Source organism: Oncorhynchus kisutch, linkage group LG2 (genome assembly GCF_002021735.2).
Source record: "Oncorhynchus kisutch isolate 150728-3 linkage group LG2, Okis_V2, whole genome shotgun sequence".
In the NCBI taxonomy this organism is placed as follows: domain Eukaryota; kingdom Metazoa; phylum Chordata; class Actinopteri; order Salmoniformes; family Salmonidae; genus Oncorhynchus; species Oncorhynchus kisutch.
The window spans coordinates 3,382,461-3,397,403 of NC_034175.2; the positions used below are offsets into that span (position 1 = coordinate 3,382,461).

The 14,943-nt window shown below is 45.1% G+C and overlaps 1 protein-coding gene across 1 annotated transcript in view; it reads left to right on the plus strand.

Moving 5' to 3' along the window:
- The window catches only part of LOC109882328 (nuclear pore membrane glycoprotein 210-like), a 35,431-nt gene that overhangs the window by 4,653 nt on the left and 15,835 nt on the right, over positions 1-14,943 (plus strand). The window contains exons 4-7 of the mRNA XM_031837541.1: positions 13,354-13,455; positions 13,678-13,806; positions 14,001-14,128; positions 14,251-14,383. Coding sequence (XP_031693401.1) covers positions 13,354-13,455; positions 13,678-13,806; positions 14,001-14,128; positions 14,251-14,383 — 492 coding nt within the window. The remainder of the gene's footprint in view (positions 1-13,353; positions 13,456-13,677; positions 13,807-14,000; positions 14,129-14,250; positions 14,384-14,943) is intronic.

The window sequence follows — 14,943 nt, forward strand, 5'->3', positions numbered from 1 at the left end:
TTGTCTGTGATGGTTTTTATAGATTTTCTGTCCCATTTGTAAAACAATTCTGCCCCAGTGTCATCATTTACCTCAAGCTTTTCAATGTTCAACCATGAGGGAGAGGGACCATTGTCAATCCTCTGAGCCAGAAACCTACACTGTGCAGTCCAGTAGTACATTCTAAAATTGGGGAGGTTTAAGCCCCCTTAACTGTAATCAAAGGTCAGTTTATCCAGACCAACCCTAGGGGTTTTGCCGTGCCAGATATACCGTCTGGTCAGCTTGTCTAGAGAGGAAAAGAATGCTGCGGGCACAGGGATAGGGAGAGATTGAAACAGATATAGAAATCTGGGCAGGACATTCATTTTAATTACATTGATTCTACCCAGTAGAGTGAGAGGTAAGTCCATCCATTTACAAAGGTCACCCTCCACCTTTTGCAACAAACTGGCCAGATTGAGTTCATAGAGGTTGTTCAGATTACCATCCACCATTATGCCCAAATATGTGAAGCCCATAGGCGACCATCTAAAAGGAAACTTGTGCTTGATGATATGATGGTCAAAGACAGACAACGGTAATATTTCGCTTTTATCAAAATTGACCTTATATCCAGAGAAAGAACTATAACACTGTAGTAGGATCTGCAAGTGAGAGAGGGAGTGTTCTGGGTTTGTTAGAAATAAGGTAAGGTCGTCTGCAAAGAGTGATCATTTATGGGTATGGGGGCCCACCTCAAAGCCATGTATGTCAGGGCACGTTCTAATAGCCTCAGCCAACGGTTCGATGGCGAGGGCAAAGAGGTGGGGGCTAATTGGGCAACCTTGTCTGTTCCCCCTATAAAGAGGGAAAGTGGAGGAAGTAATCCCATTGGTAGCAATCCTAGCTTTAGGAGATTTGTAGAGTGATTTTATCAAATTTACAAACACGGTACCTAAACCGAACTTTTACAAGATGCGAGAGGTATGGCCATTCAACCCTATCAAAGGCCTTTTCAGCGTCGAGGGAGACTGCGACACTAGGTATTTTGTTTTTGCAAGGTGAATTATATCAAAGAACCTTCTGAGATTATTGGAGGACAATCTATTAATTATGAAGCCAGTCTGATCTGTGTTGACCAACAGGGGAAGACATGACTCCAGTCTCTTAGATAGCATCTTGGTGACCAGTTTACAATCTGTGTTAAGGAGAGAGATTGGTCTATAGGAGGCGCACTTTAGCGGGTTTTTCCCTTTCTTGTGGATTACAGTAATCACTGCTTGAGAGAAAGACTGGAAAGCAGTTGTCTTCCCTGGCTTTTTTAAGTACCTCCATAAGGTAGGGGACCAACAGCTCCCTAAATTCTTTATAGAACTCTGGAGGGAAGTCATCCTCCCCAGGAGATTTATTTAGGTAAGGTAAGGATTTAATGATTATGATTATGATTATTATGATTGCCTCGCCTGGTTCACCAACTACTTCTCTGATAGAGTTCAGTGTGTCAAATCGGAGGGTCTGCTGTCCGGACCTCTGGCAGTCTCTATGGGGGTGCCACAGGGTTCAATTCTTGGACCGACTCTCTTCTCTGTATACATCAATGAGGTCGCTCTTGCTGCTGGTGAGTCCCTGATCCACCTCTACGCAGACGACACCATTCTGTATACTTCCGGCCCTTCTTTGGACACTGTGTTAACAACCCTCCAGGCAAGCTTCAATGCCATACAACTCTCCTTCCGTGGCCTCCAATTGCTCTTAAATACAAGTAAAACTAAATGCATGCTCTTCAACCGATCGCTACCTGCACCTACCCGCCTGTCCAACATCACTACTCTGGACGGCTCTGACTTAGAATACGTGGACAACTACAAATACTTAGGTGTCTGGTTAGACTGTAAACTCTCCTTCCAGACCCATATCAAACATCTCCAATCCAAAGTTAAATCTAGAATTGGCTTCCTATTTCGCAACAAATCATCCTTCACTCATGCTGCCAAACATACCCTTGTAAAACTGACCATCCTACCAATCCTCGACTTTGGCGATGTCATTTACAAAATAGCCTCCAATACCTTACTCAACAAATTGGATGCAGTCTATCACAGTGCAATCCGTTTTATCACCAAAGCCCCATATACTACCCACCATTGCGACCTGTACGCTCTCGTTGGCTGGCCCTCGCTTCATACTCGTCGCCAAACCCACTGGCTCCATGTCATCTACAAGACCCTGCTAGGTAAAGTCCCCCCTTATCTCAGCTCGCTGGTCACCATAGCATCTCCCACCTGTAGCACACGCTCCAGCAGGTATATCTCTCTAGTCACCCCCAAAACCAATTCTTTCTTTGGCCGCCTCTCCTTCCAGTTCTCTTCTGCCAATGACTGGAACGAACTACAAAAATCTCTGAAACTGGAAACACTTATCTCCCTCACTAGCTTTAAGCACCAACTGTCAGAGCAGCTCACAGATTACTGCACCTGTACATAGCCCACCTATAATTTAGCCCAAACAACTACCTCTTTCCCAACTGTATTTAATTTTAATTAATTAATTTATTTTGCTCCTTTGCACCCCATTATTTTTTTATTTCTACTTTGCACATTCTTCCATTGCAAAACTACCATTCCAGTATTTTACTTGCTATATTGTATTTACTTTGCCATCATGGCCTTTTTTGCCTTTACCTCCCTTCTCACCTCATTTGCTCACATTGTATATAGACTTGTTTATACTGCATTATTGACTGTATGTTTGTTTTTACTCCATGTGTAACTCTGTGTCGTTTTATCTGTCGAACTGCTTTGCTTTATCTTGGCCAGGTCGCAATTGTAAATGAGAACTTGTTCTCAACTTGCCTACCTGGTTAAATAAAGGTAAATAAAATGGCCTCCAACAATTCAGGAACTGAGAAGTGTTCACTCAGGCGCTCGTTGTCTTCCCATGACAAGCATGGGAGGTTGAGAGAGGAGAGAAAGGAGTCGATCTCTGATAGATCATCGCTTGATTGGGAAGTGTAGAGGTCTTCATAGTATTTCTTAAAAGTATTATTAATTTCAGTAGGGTCGAAAGATATCTCATTAGTAAGAGTTTCTATAGCAGTAATTGTCCTCTTACTTTCCTCTGCTTTCAGTTGCCATGCCAACACTTTGTGAGCTTTCTCTCCAAGCTCGTAATAACGCGGTTTTGATTTAGTGATGGCCCTCTCAGCTTGATATGTGTTCAGAATATTATATTTCAGTTTTTATTTACCAAAAGCCTGTATAGATCTTTAGTCGGGCCTCTTTGGTAGGTTTTCTCTAGCTCAGAGATTTCAGATTCAAGGGCACTCAGTTCCGCACCGTGTTTTCTCTTCAGCCCTTTAGTATAGGAAATTATCTGTCCCCTCAGATAGGCCTTCAATGTGTCCCAAAGAATGAAACTGTCAGGAGCCGAGGGTTTGTTTGTCAAAGTAAAAATATTGATCTGCTCTTTGATGAATGCACAAAATTCAGGTTGCTTTAGGAGTGTAGAATTTAGTCTCCATCTATATGCTCCATTTACCTTGGTAGGAATGGAGATTGATAATACCAGAGGAGAATGGTCACTAAGCAATCTGGGGAGATACTCGACATCTAACACTCTATGAAACAGTTGTGTCGAAAGTAAAAAGTTATCTGTGTGTGTGTCTTGTGTGGGTGTGAATAAAAAGAGTAGTCCCTATCCTGTGGGTGCAACTGTCTCCAGATGTCTAGTAAATTGAGATCTTTCATGAATGACATAGTGAACTTGTCGGCTTTGGTAAGAAGTGAGGGTTTATCAGAGGACCTATCAAGAACTGTATCTAAACGAAAATTAAAATCTCCTCCAACCAGTAGCCATCCTGGTGGTGCTTGAGTGACCCGAAGGAAGACATTCTGAATAAACATATGGTCATCGAAGTTAGGAGCATAAATATTCAATAGGGACGCAGAAGGGGATGTTTCTACTTAGCAAAATTGCAGTTCCTCTTGCTTTGGAGTTAAGAGGATGCAAAAACTTGTCCTACCCATTCCCTCTTCAATTTCTTGTGTTCACTGGCTGTAAGATGTGTTTCTTGTAAAAACACAATGTCAGCCTTTAATTCCTTAAGGTATGTATAGACTCTTTTCCTTTTAATCGGGCTGTTAAGACCTTTTACGTTGAATGTGACATATTTTAGTGGATTAAGCATAGGTTGGGTTTCAAATATGTAACTGAATGGAAATCTATCATATGTAGATAGTTAGGAAATGTTTCAACTTTGGTTTGAACACAGAAGTGACCTATGTGTCTCTTTAGGAAGGAAACAATAAACATAACATTTTTTAAATCCCACCCACCCCGATTGTCAGACTAAAACAACAATCCCAACAATCAAACATGAATACACTTGTAGAGATACGTTGCTGCTCGCTTTCCATCTTGCTCTTACTAGCTAAACCTTGGCGGAAACTAAAACCTGCGAGCTCTCTAAGTTGAAAACAAATGTTGTGAATAGATATTTATGGCTGAATATTTACTGCCCACGGTAAGGGCTGCTTGAGTCTCTTTTCCGAAAGATTAACATAAATGAGGGGGAAAGCAGTGGGCCTAAGCCCACTTATTGCATCGCCCAGTGGATATGGACTAAACCAAAATGTACTCTCCTGTAAATGTAATAGAACTCACCCCGGAAAGATACAGTTAGTTGAAAATGTACAAATCAATTATAGTGACCGGGAGATACCAGCAGTTTAGTCCAGATAAGAGAAAACAAACAAACTGCATTTTATCCCCCAGAGAGACCGTCCTGGCTCAGACGTTGTTCAGTTCTTTGAGAAAAGTGTGCACTTCTCCCGGTGTGTTGAAGAGATGGCTTCGGCCTTTGTACTGAACTTTCATCCGCGCAGGGTGGATGAGGTAGCCGGTGATGTTCTTCTCCTTCAGTGCTTTGGTGGCAGGTCTGAACTGCTTGCGACGTCTGGTGAGATCCGCGCTCATATCTGGGAAAAGGCTGACCCTCTTTCCATCGATGGTGATGTCCCCTTTGACTCTTGCGAGTTGCAGTATCTTCTCTCTGTCTTGGAAACGGAGGAACCTGATCAGGACGGCTCGTGGGGGCTCATTTGACCGGGGTTTCGGCGCTGATGTTCTGTGGGCGTGTTCGATTTCCAGTGGCTTGGTGAAGTTGATTATGCCTAGGACATCCGGGATCCATTGAGTGAAGAAACGGACCGGGTCACGGACCTCGCTGTCCTCTTTCAATCCCACCACACGGATATTACTACGTCTACTCTGGTTCTCCATCTGATCTACCTTGTTTTTGAGGTAGGCATTGTCCTTTTGCAGTTGTATCAAGACCTGGTCATGTCGAGTGATGGTATCTTCAACTGTGCTAATGCACAACTCTGCCTCAGTCGTTCTCAAAAGGAGATCATTCATGGAGGATTTCAGGTCGTCAATGGAAGAATGGAGTTCAGCCGATTTCTTATCAATTTTCATAGAAAGAACTTTGTTACCATCCTGAATTTCCCGGAGGAGAGTAGCCAGCATGTCGGCAGGCTCGCAAGAGGCTGCTGAGAGCAACAGTCTGGAACTGTCGTCTGAGTTATGAGGGCTAATGCTAATCTTGCTAGCTGGAACGTTATCGTTATCTTGGGAATCAACTACGTTTTGGTCGTCCTTCTTGCCTCTCGGTCCATCGATCTTTGGGAAGGTAAGTACTTGACAACTTATCAGCCGATGTTAGAATATTGTTTCAATGTTGTTATATAGGTAATAATAGACTAACTTTGAAGAGCTAGGTTTGTCAACGTCTGCTCAGCACCGCAGCATCACGTGCTCTGTCTCGTTTTTTGCCAATTTTAACCGCACACTTGTTGTTTGTGTACATGGATTTTATAATGTTGTATGTTTCACCCCCAACACCACTTTCCATCAATTTGTATAGCAGACCCTCATGCCAAATTGAGTCGAAGGCTTTTTTGAAATCAACAAAAAGCATGAGAAGACTTTGCCTTTGTTTTGGTTTGTTTGGTTGTCAATTAGGGTGTGCAGGGTGAATACATTGTCTGTTGTATGGTAATTTGGTAAAACGCCAATTTGACATTTGCTCAGTACATTGTTTTCATTGAGGAAATGTACGAGTCTGCTGTTAATGATAATGCAGAGGATTTTCCCAAGGTTGCTGTTGACGCGTATCCCACGGTAGTTATTGGGGTCAAATTTGTCTTAATTTTTGTGGATTGGGGTGATCAGTCCTTGGTTCCAAATATTGGGGAATATGCCAGAGCTAAGGAGGATGTTAAAGAGTTTTAGTATAGTCAATTGGAATTTGTTGTCTGTATATTTTATCATTTCATTGAGGATACCATCAACACCACCTACCTTTTTGGGTTGGAGGGTTTTTATTTTGTCCTGTAACTCATTCAATGTAATTGGAGAATCCAGTGGGTTCTGGTAGTCTTTAATAGTTGATTCTTAGATTTGTATTTGATCCTGTATATGTTTTTGCTCTTTATTCTTTGTTATAGAGCCAAAACGATTGGAAAAGTGGTTTACCCATTTTGGATAGATCATTCTTTGTGTTGTTATTTGTTTAGTGTTTTCCAATTTTCCCAGAAGTGGTTAGAGTCTATGGATTCTTCAATTACATTGAGCTGATTTCTGACATGCTGTTCCTTCTTTTTCCGTAGTGTATTTCTGTATTGTTTTAGTGATTCACCATAGTGAAGGCGTAGACTCAGGTTTTCCGGGTCTCTATGTTTTTGGTTGGACAGGTTTCTCAATTTCTTTCTTAGATTTTTGCATTCTTCATCAAACCATTTGTCATTATTGTTCATTTTCTTCGGTTTTCTATTTGAAATTTTAGATTTGATAGGGAAGCTGAGAGGTCAAATATACTTGTAAGATTTTCTACTGCCAAGTTTACACCTTTTTACCCAGGAAATTGTCTAAAAGGGATTGAATTTGTTGTTGCCTAATTGTTTTTTGGTAGGTTTCCAAACTGCATTCCTTCCATCTATAGCATTTCTTAATGTTACTCAGTTACTTTGGCTTTGATGCATCATGATTGAGTATTGCTCTGTTTAAGTAGACTGTGATTTTGCTGTGGTCTGATAGGGATGTCAGTGGGCTGACTGTGAACGCTCTGAGAGACTCTGGGTTGAGGTCAGTGATAAAGTAGTCTACAGTACTACTGCCAAGATATGAGCTATAGGTGTACCTACCATAGGAGTCTATGGGACTACCAGCTCTCTGTAACCTAGAGGGCAACCAGTGGGTCCGTCTCCACTATACCAGGTTTCTTGCAGGATGACAATGTCTGTATTACCGATTTATTTGGTGAAGTCCGGGTTCCTGCTCTTTAGGCCAAAGGCAGATGACCTCAGGCCTTGGATATTCCAGGATGATATAGTGAAGGCTTTTTGTTCCATAAAGTGTCCAATGTTGTTGGTCGTGGTTTGGCCTCAGGCCAGTAAGTGTGAGCAGAGCCTGCTGAGCATCTGGTACATGCCATTGGCTTGGGCGAGTGTGAGAGTGGGGGTTGGGACTGTTTGCCCGCTCACTACCTGGGCGTATGTGTGGCTTCCATGTTGAGGCCCTCTTTGCGGGGGTGGGGTGCATGGGGTGGGCAGAAGTGGCATAGGTCTGATCTGAGGGGGCCTAAATGGGGTGTGGGCATGGTTGACGTGGGGGGGTGTTGATTGGTTGGGGTGGGGGTGTGGATGTGTCTGGGGGTGCTGTGGTCTGGATGTAATTCCGCTTGGCGTGGGTCCTCTATGTGTAGGTCCAGGGGGGGTCCTGCAGGTCTGGGAGGGTGTCTCGCTGGTCTGGGTGGGGTGTCTATTGATCTGTTGCTCCTGTGTGAAGTGTTGGGGATACGTTTGAGAGCGATGTCCTTTAGAGTTCGGGCAGAGGTGGGCACTGCTGCTTTGTAGAGGTGGACCTGGTCATAGAGGCTGTTCAAGTCCAGGGTGGAGTGGTGGGCCAGGAAAACAGTTTTGAGGCACAGTCATGGGAAATACTTGCGTTTACCCGCTGTATTGTGGCAGGGTGGAAGTATTTTCGTGGTAGAAGGGTGGAGATAACCACTTGTGCGTTGGGAAAAGTAGAAGGTGCCTTTTCAATCACTCCCTTCAGTGCTGTGGCCACCCTTTCCTGCTGTGCTCTCAGGTCGTTTGTGCCTGTGTGTATTATTATGTGGCTAGGTGAGCCTAGTTGGTCCTCAGACAGAAGGTCGAGGGCGCGCTGGGTGTTTGGACACCAGAGTTTAGACACACTGTGTTTGGGGAAAAGGTTTTTTTCTTCTATATATTTCCCATTTGAGTCCATAAGTAGTACAATCTGGGTCTTGTGTTTGTCCTCAGTGGGTGTGGGGGGGTTGTCAGAAGGGCTATCAGGGTGGCTGACAGGGGGGGTGCTCAGAGGGGGTGAGAGCCGCTGGGCTTGGGGTTCTTCATTTGTCTGTTCTGCTGTGATGTCGACGCTATGGTCAGGGTCTGGTGTGGACTGTTCTGCTGTGCTGTCGAGACTTTTGTCGGATGGGCTGTTCTGCTGGCTTCTCTGTGGGGGTGGCCACCTCTCTAGTGGGTTGTTCTCTGTCATACGCCGTCCCCCTCAACCTCTCCGCCATCCCCCTCAACCTCTCCTCCACCAGCAGTCTGATCCTCTCCTCTAGTGCTCTGTTCTTCTCCTGATCCTGCTCTTTCTCCTGTTGAAGTTGTCTCACCACTGTCCAGAGTGCAGATATGTCTCTCTCCACCTCCAGCATTCCGGGTCTGGTTAAGGGGGTGTTGTTGTGCTGGACTGTTGTCTGGGTCTGTGCTGACTGAAGTGTAATCACCTGCTGTTCCAGCTCCACCTGCCTTACCTCCAGCTGGGTGAATGTGTCCTTCATTTCAATGAGGGAGTGGTAATCTGTGCTGGGAGGTTGACTCTCCGCTGGGGGTTGCTCGTCTGTGGGGTTACATAATGAAGAGGTCTGGTCTGACCCGCTCGGGGTGGGGGTATCTTTATCAAGGGAGAGCTTCTCCTGCTGGGCTAATTCTTTGATTAGGTGAAAGTCCAGCTGAAACTGTTTGGGGTTACCCTGTACCATTACTGTTCCAGACTTATAGATATTTATATTACCTGACTCAGAGTCCTCGTTATCAAGTATTCTGAGTTTCCACCCCTCGTTAACCCCACCTCTCTTAACAAAGGGGTAGTGTGCTAATATAGCACTGTGCCATGCCAGGGGATGGTTTGTGTGGAAGATAAGGTTGCTGATGTTCCCATTTTTGTAATAGTCAGCAAAAAGTGTCTCTTGATTTTCCATAAGGAGCTTCATTTTGTAATCTTTTCTTGCTTTATCATTCTTTACATGCACAGGGTACTGTATTTTAATTACCTCTGAACAGCGGGAGGGAGCTTCTAAGGCCTCTCCATTTGGTTGGGGTAGACTGTGTGACTCTCCTGCCATTGTTGGGCTAATGGGCTTTGACACCTCTCACTTGACACGTCAGTGCTAGTTGAAGCTGTATCAAGCTTGGCAGAATTATGTTAGAATTCAGTCCTTATAAAGTAATGTTGTGTATTTTTCTTCTTGGCTTTTGGAGATAAAATATAGTTTCAGACTAAACTCACTCAGTTCCAGGTTCGATGGTGTTTTCAGGTTTCTGTTGTTTTCCAGAGAATTTGCTGTATAGAGTAATAATAGAGTCTGTACTTCCGGCGCCGACAGAGATGGCAGCCTCGCTTCGCGTTCCTAGGAAACTATGCAGTTTTTTGTTTTTTTACGTGTTATTTCTTACATTAGTACCCCAGGTCATCTTAGGCTTCATTACATACAGTCGAGAAGAACTACTGAATATAAGATCAGCGTCAACTCACCATCAGTACGACCAAGAATATGTTTTTCGCGACGCGGATCCTGTGTTCTGCCTTACAAACAGTACAACGGAGTGGATCCTATGCAGCGACCCAAAAAAACGACTCCGAAAGAGAGGGAAACGAGGCGGTCTTCTGGTCAGACTCCGGAGACGGGCACACCGTGCACCACTCCCTAGCATTCTTCTTGCCAATGTCCAGTCTCTTGACAACAAGGTTGATGAAATCCGAGCAAAGATAGCATTCCAGAGGGACATCAGAGACTGTAACGTCTTTGCTTCACGGAAACATGGCTCACCGGAGAGACGCTATCCGAAGCGGTGCAGCCAACGGGTTTCTCCACGCATCGGGCCGACAGAAACAAACATCTTTCTGGTAAGAAGAGGGGCGGGGGCGTATGCCTTATGGCCAACGTGACATGGTGTGATGAAAGAAACATACAGGAACTCAAATCCTTCTGTTCACCTGATTTAGAATTCCTCACAATCAAATGTAGACCGCATTATCTACCAAGAGAATTCTCTTCGATTATAATCACAGCCGTATATATCCCCCCCCAAGCAGACACATCGATGGCTCTGAACGAACTTTATTTAACTCTCTGCAAACTGGAAACGATTTATCCGGAGGCTGCATTCATTGTAGTTGGGGATTTTAACAAGGCTAATCTGAAAACAAGACTCCCTCAATTTTATCAGCATATCGATTGCGCAACCAGGGGTGGAAAGACCTTGGATCATTGTTACTCTAACTTCCGCGACGCATATAAGGCCCTGCCCCGCCCCCCTTTCGGAAAAGCTGACCACGACTCCATTTTGTTGATCCCTGCCTACAGACAGAAACTAAAACAAGAGGCTCCCACGCTGAGGTCTGTCCAACGCTGGTCCGACCAAGCTGACTCCACACTCCAAGACTGCTTCCATCACGTGGACTGGGAGATGTTTCGTATTGCGTCAGATAACAACATTGACGAATACGCTGATTCGGTGTGCGAGTTCATTAGAACGTGCATTGAAGATGTCGTTCCCATAGCAACGATTAAAACATTCCCTAACCAGAAACCGTGGATTGATGGCAGCATTCGTGTGAAACTGAAAGCGCGAACCACTGCTTTTAATCAGGGCAAGGTGTCTGGTAACATGACCGAATACAAACAGTGCAGCTATTCCCTCCGCAAGGCTATCAAACAAGCTAAGCGCCAGTACAGAGACAAAGTAGAATCTCAATTCAACGGCTCAGACACAAGGGGCATGTGGCAGGGTCTACAGTCAGTCACAGACTACAGGAAGAAATCCAGCCCAGTCACGGACCAGGATGTCTTGCTCCCAGGCAGACTAAATAACTTTTTTGCCCGCTTTGAGGACAATACTGTGCCACTGACACGGCCTGCAACGAAAACATGCGGTCTCTCCTTCACTGCAGCCGAGGTGAGTAAGACATTTAAACGTGTTAACCCTCGCAAGGCTGCAGGCCCAGACGGCATCCCCAGCCGCGCCCTCAGAGCATGCGCAGACCAGCTGGCCGGTGTGTTTACGGACATATTCAATCAATCCCTATACCAGTCTGCTGTTCCCACATGCTTCAAGAGGGCCACCATTGTTCCTGTTCCCAAGAAAGCTAAGGTAACTGAGCTAAACGACTACCGCCCCGTAGCACTCACATCCGTCATCATGAAGTGCTTTGAGAGACTAGTCAAGGACCATATCACCTCCACCCTACCTGACACCTAGACCCACTCCAATTTGCTTACCGCCCAAATAGGTCCACAGACGATGCAATCTCAACCACACTGCACACTGCCCTAACCCATCTGGACAAGAGGAATACCTATGTGAGAATGCTGTTCATCGACTACAGCGCGGCATTCAACACCATAGTACCCTCCAAGCTCGTCATCAAGCTCGAGACCCTGGGTCTCGACCCCGGCCAGTGCAACTGGGTACTGGACTTCCTGACGGGCCGCCCCCAGGTGGTGAGGGTAGGCAACAACATCTCCTCCCCGCTGATCCTCAACACTGGGGCCCCACAAGGGTGCGTTCTGAGCCCTCTCCTGTACTCCCTGTTCACCCACGACTGCGTGGCCACGCACGCCTCCAACTCAATCATCAAGTTTGCGGACGACACAACAGTGGTAGGCTTGATTACCAACAACGACGAGACGGCCTACAGGGAGGAGGTGAGGGCCCTCGGAGTGTGGTGTCAGGAAAATAACCTCACACTCAACGTCAACAAAACTAAGGAGATGATTGTGGACTTCAGGAAACAGCAGAGGGAACACCCCCCTATCCACATCGATGGAACAGTAGTGGAGAGGGTAGCAAGTTTTAAGTTCCTCGGCATACACATCACAGACAAACTGAATTGGTCCACTCACACAGACAGCATCGTGAAGAAGGCGCAGCAGCGCCTCTTCAACCTCAGGAGGCTGAAGAAATTTGGCTTGTCACCAAAAGCACTCACAAACTTCTACAGATGCACAATCGAGAGCATCCTGGCGGGCTGTATCACCAGCTGGTATGGCAACTGCAACCGTAAGGCTCTCCAGAGGGTAGTGAGGTCTGCACAACGCATCACCGGGGGCAAACTACCTGCCCTCCAGGACACCTACACCACCCGATGCTACAGGAAGGCCATAAAGATCATCAAGGACATCAACCACCCGAGCCACTGCCTGTTCACCCCGCTGTCATCCAGAAGGCGAGGTCAGTACAGGTGCATCAAAGCTGGGACCGAGAGACTGAAAAACAGCTTCTGTCTCAAGGCCATCAGACTGTTAAACAGCCACCACTAACATTGAGTGGCTGCTGCCAACACACTGTCAATGACACTGACTCAACTCCAGCCACTTTAATAATGGGAATTGATGGGAAATGATGTAAATATATCACTAGCCACTTTAAACAATGCTACCTTATATAATGTTACTTACCCTACATTATTCATCTCATATGCATACGTATATACTGTACTCTATATCATCGACTGCATCCTTATGTAATACATGTATCACTAGCCACTTTAACTATGCCACTTTGTTTACATACTCATCTCATATGTTATACTGTACTCGATATCATCTACTGTATCTTGCCTATGCTGCTCTGTACCATCACTCATTCATATATCCTTATGTACATATTCTTTATCCCCCTACACTGTGTATAAGACAGTAGTTTTTTGGAATTGTTAGTTAGATTACTTGTTCGTTATTACTGCATTGTCGGAACCAGAAGCACAAGCATTTCGCTACACTCGCATTAACATCTGCTAACCATGTGTATGTGACAAATAAAATTTGATTTGATCCTTCCAGGTGATTCCGTAATTCCGTCGAAAATCAGGTTGTAGGCTTTAAGTTTTGATTTGAAGTGGGGGTTATGTTGTAGAGGGTAGAATCCAGTATGTGTTCCTGACAAAAAATCCAAGTTTATCTAACTCCTAATCTATTTTTTTTTAAAGAAAATGCAGAAAAATGCAGGAGCTCATCTGATCATGACCTCTGCTCTCTCTCTCTCTCTCTCTCTCTCTCTCATATCTCTCTCTCTCTAGGAGAACCTGACATTGGTTCAGGGTTCAGGACAATTCTTGGTTCGTCTTCAGGACAGAGAGCTGGCCAACATCACTTACCTGGAGAACAGCAATGTTGTACAGGTGACACACACACAAACTCACCATTAACACACACACATACACACACACACACACACACACACACACACACACACACACACACACACACACACACACACACACACACACTCACCATTAACACACACACAAACTCACCATTAACACACATACACTGGCCATAGCCAAGGAGTTCTGACTACGGTCCACAGAGTGCTGCTAAGTCAGGCTTGTGATGTCTCTTAGGTGTCTCCCCAGCGGCCCGGCCTCTCCTCCATCCTGGCCTATGACCTGTGTTTGACCTCTGCTGACCCTGCCGTGACCTCCATCTCCATCTCTGACATCACTGACTTCCAGATAGACTTTGTTGACATTGTGAGTGTCCTCTCATTCTGTTGGATGAAGGAGAGTTGGTCTTTACAACCATGCTGGAATATAGGACACCGCATTTGGTGTGTGTGTGTGTGTGTGTGTGTGTGTGTGTGTGTGTGTGTGTGTGTGTGTGTGTGTGTGTGTGTGTGTGTGTGTGTGTGTGTGTGTGTGTGTGTGTGTGTGTGTGTGTGTGTCAGGTGGAGGTGGACCACAGTGCTCTGGTTCGTGTGCGTGTTCTAGACTCTAACAGGCAACCGTTCCTACATCGTTACCTTCCTCTGATGCACCTCAAACTGACCCCCTCCTCACCCATCCTCACTGTGGAGTGAGTACCTGTGTGTGTGTGTACATTCTGTCTGTTATGTCCACATTCCTAAGAAACATTTCACTGGATAGAGATGTGTGAAATATTTAGTCAACCTGGTACATAAACGTGTGTGTGAGTAGGCCTGCAGGGCCGTTGGACAGCGTCTCCGTAGGTTACCGTGTGTCGGGTCATACAGTGGGAGTGGTCAGTCTTCACCTGTCTGCAGTGGACAGCAGTGGGAGTGTCCGGACTTCCTCTCACAAACAGCTACAGGTAGACAACCAATCATAACCCCAGCAGAGCAATGCACACAACACACCATAAAACTATCTGATGTACTGTCACAACACACCATAAAACTATAGTATACAGTCCTGATGTACTGTCACAACACACCATAAAACTATAGTATACAGTCTGTATACAGTCCTGATGAACTGTTACAACACACCATAAAACTATAATATAGAGTCTATACAGTCCTGATGTAATGTCACAACACACCATAAAACTATAATATAGAGTCTATACAGTCCTGATGTAATGTCACAACACACCATAAAACTATAGTATACAGTCTGTATACAGTCCTGATGTAATGTCACAACACACCATAAAACTATAGTATACAGTCTGTATACAGTCCTGATGTAATGTCACAACACACCATAAAACTATAGTATACAGTCTGTATACAGTCCTGATGTACTGTCACAACACACCATAAAACTATAGTATACAGTCCTGATGTACTGTCACAACACACCATAAAACTATAGTATACAGTCCTGATGTACTGTCACAACACACCATAAAACTATAGTATATAGTCC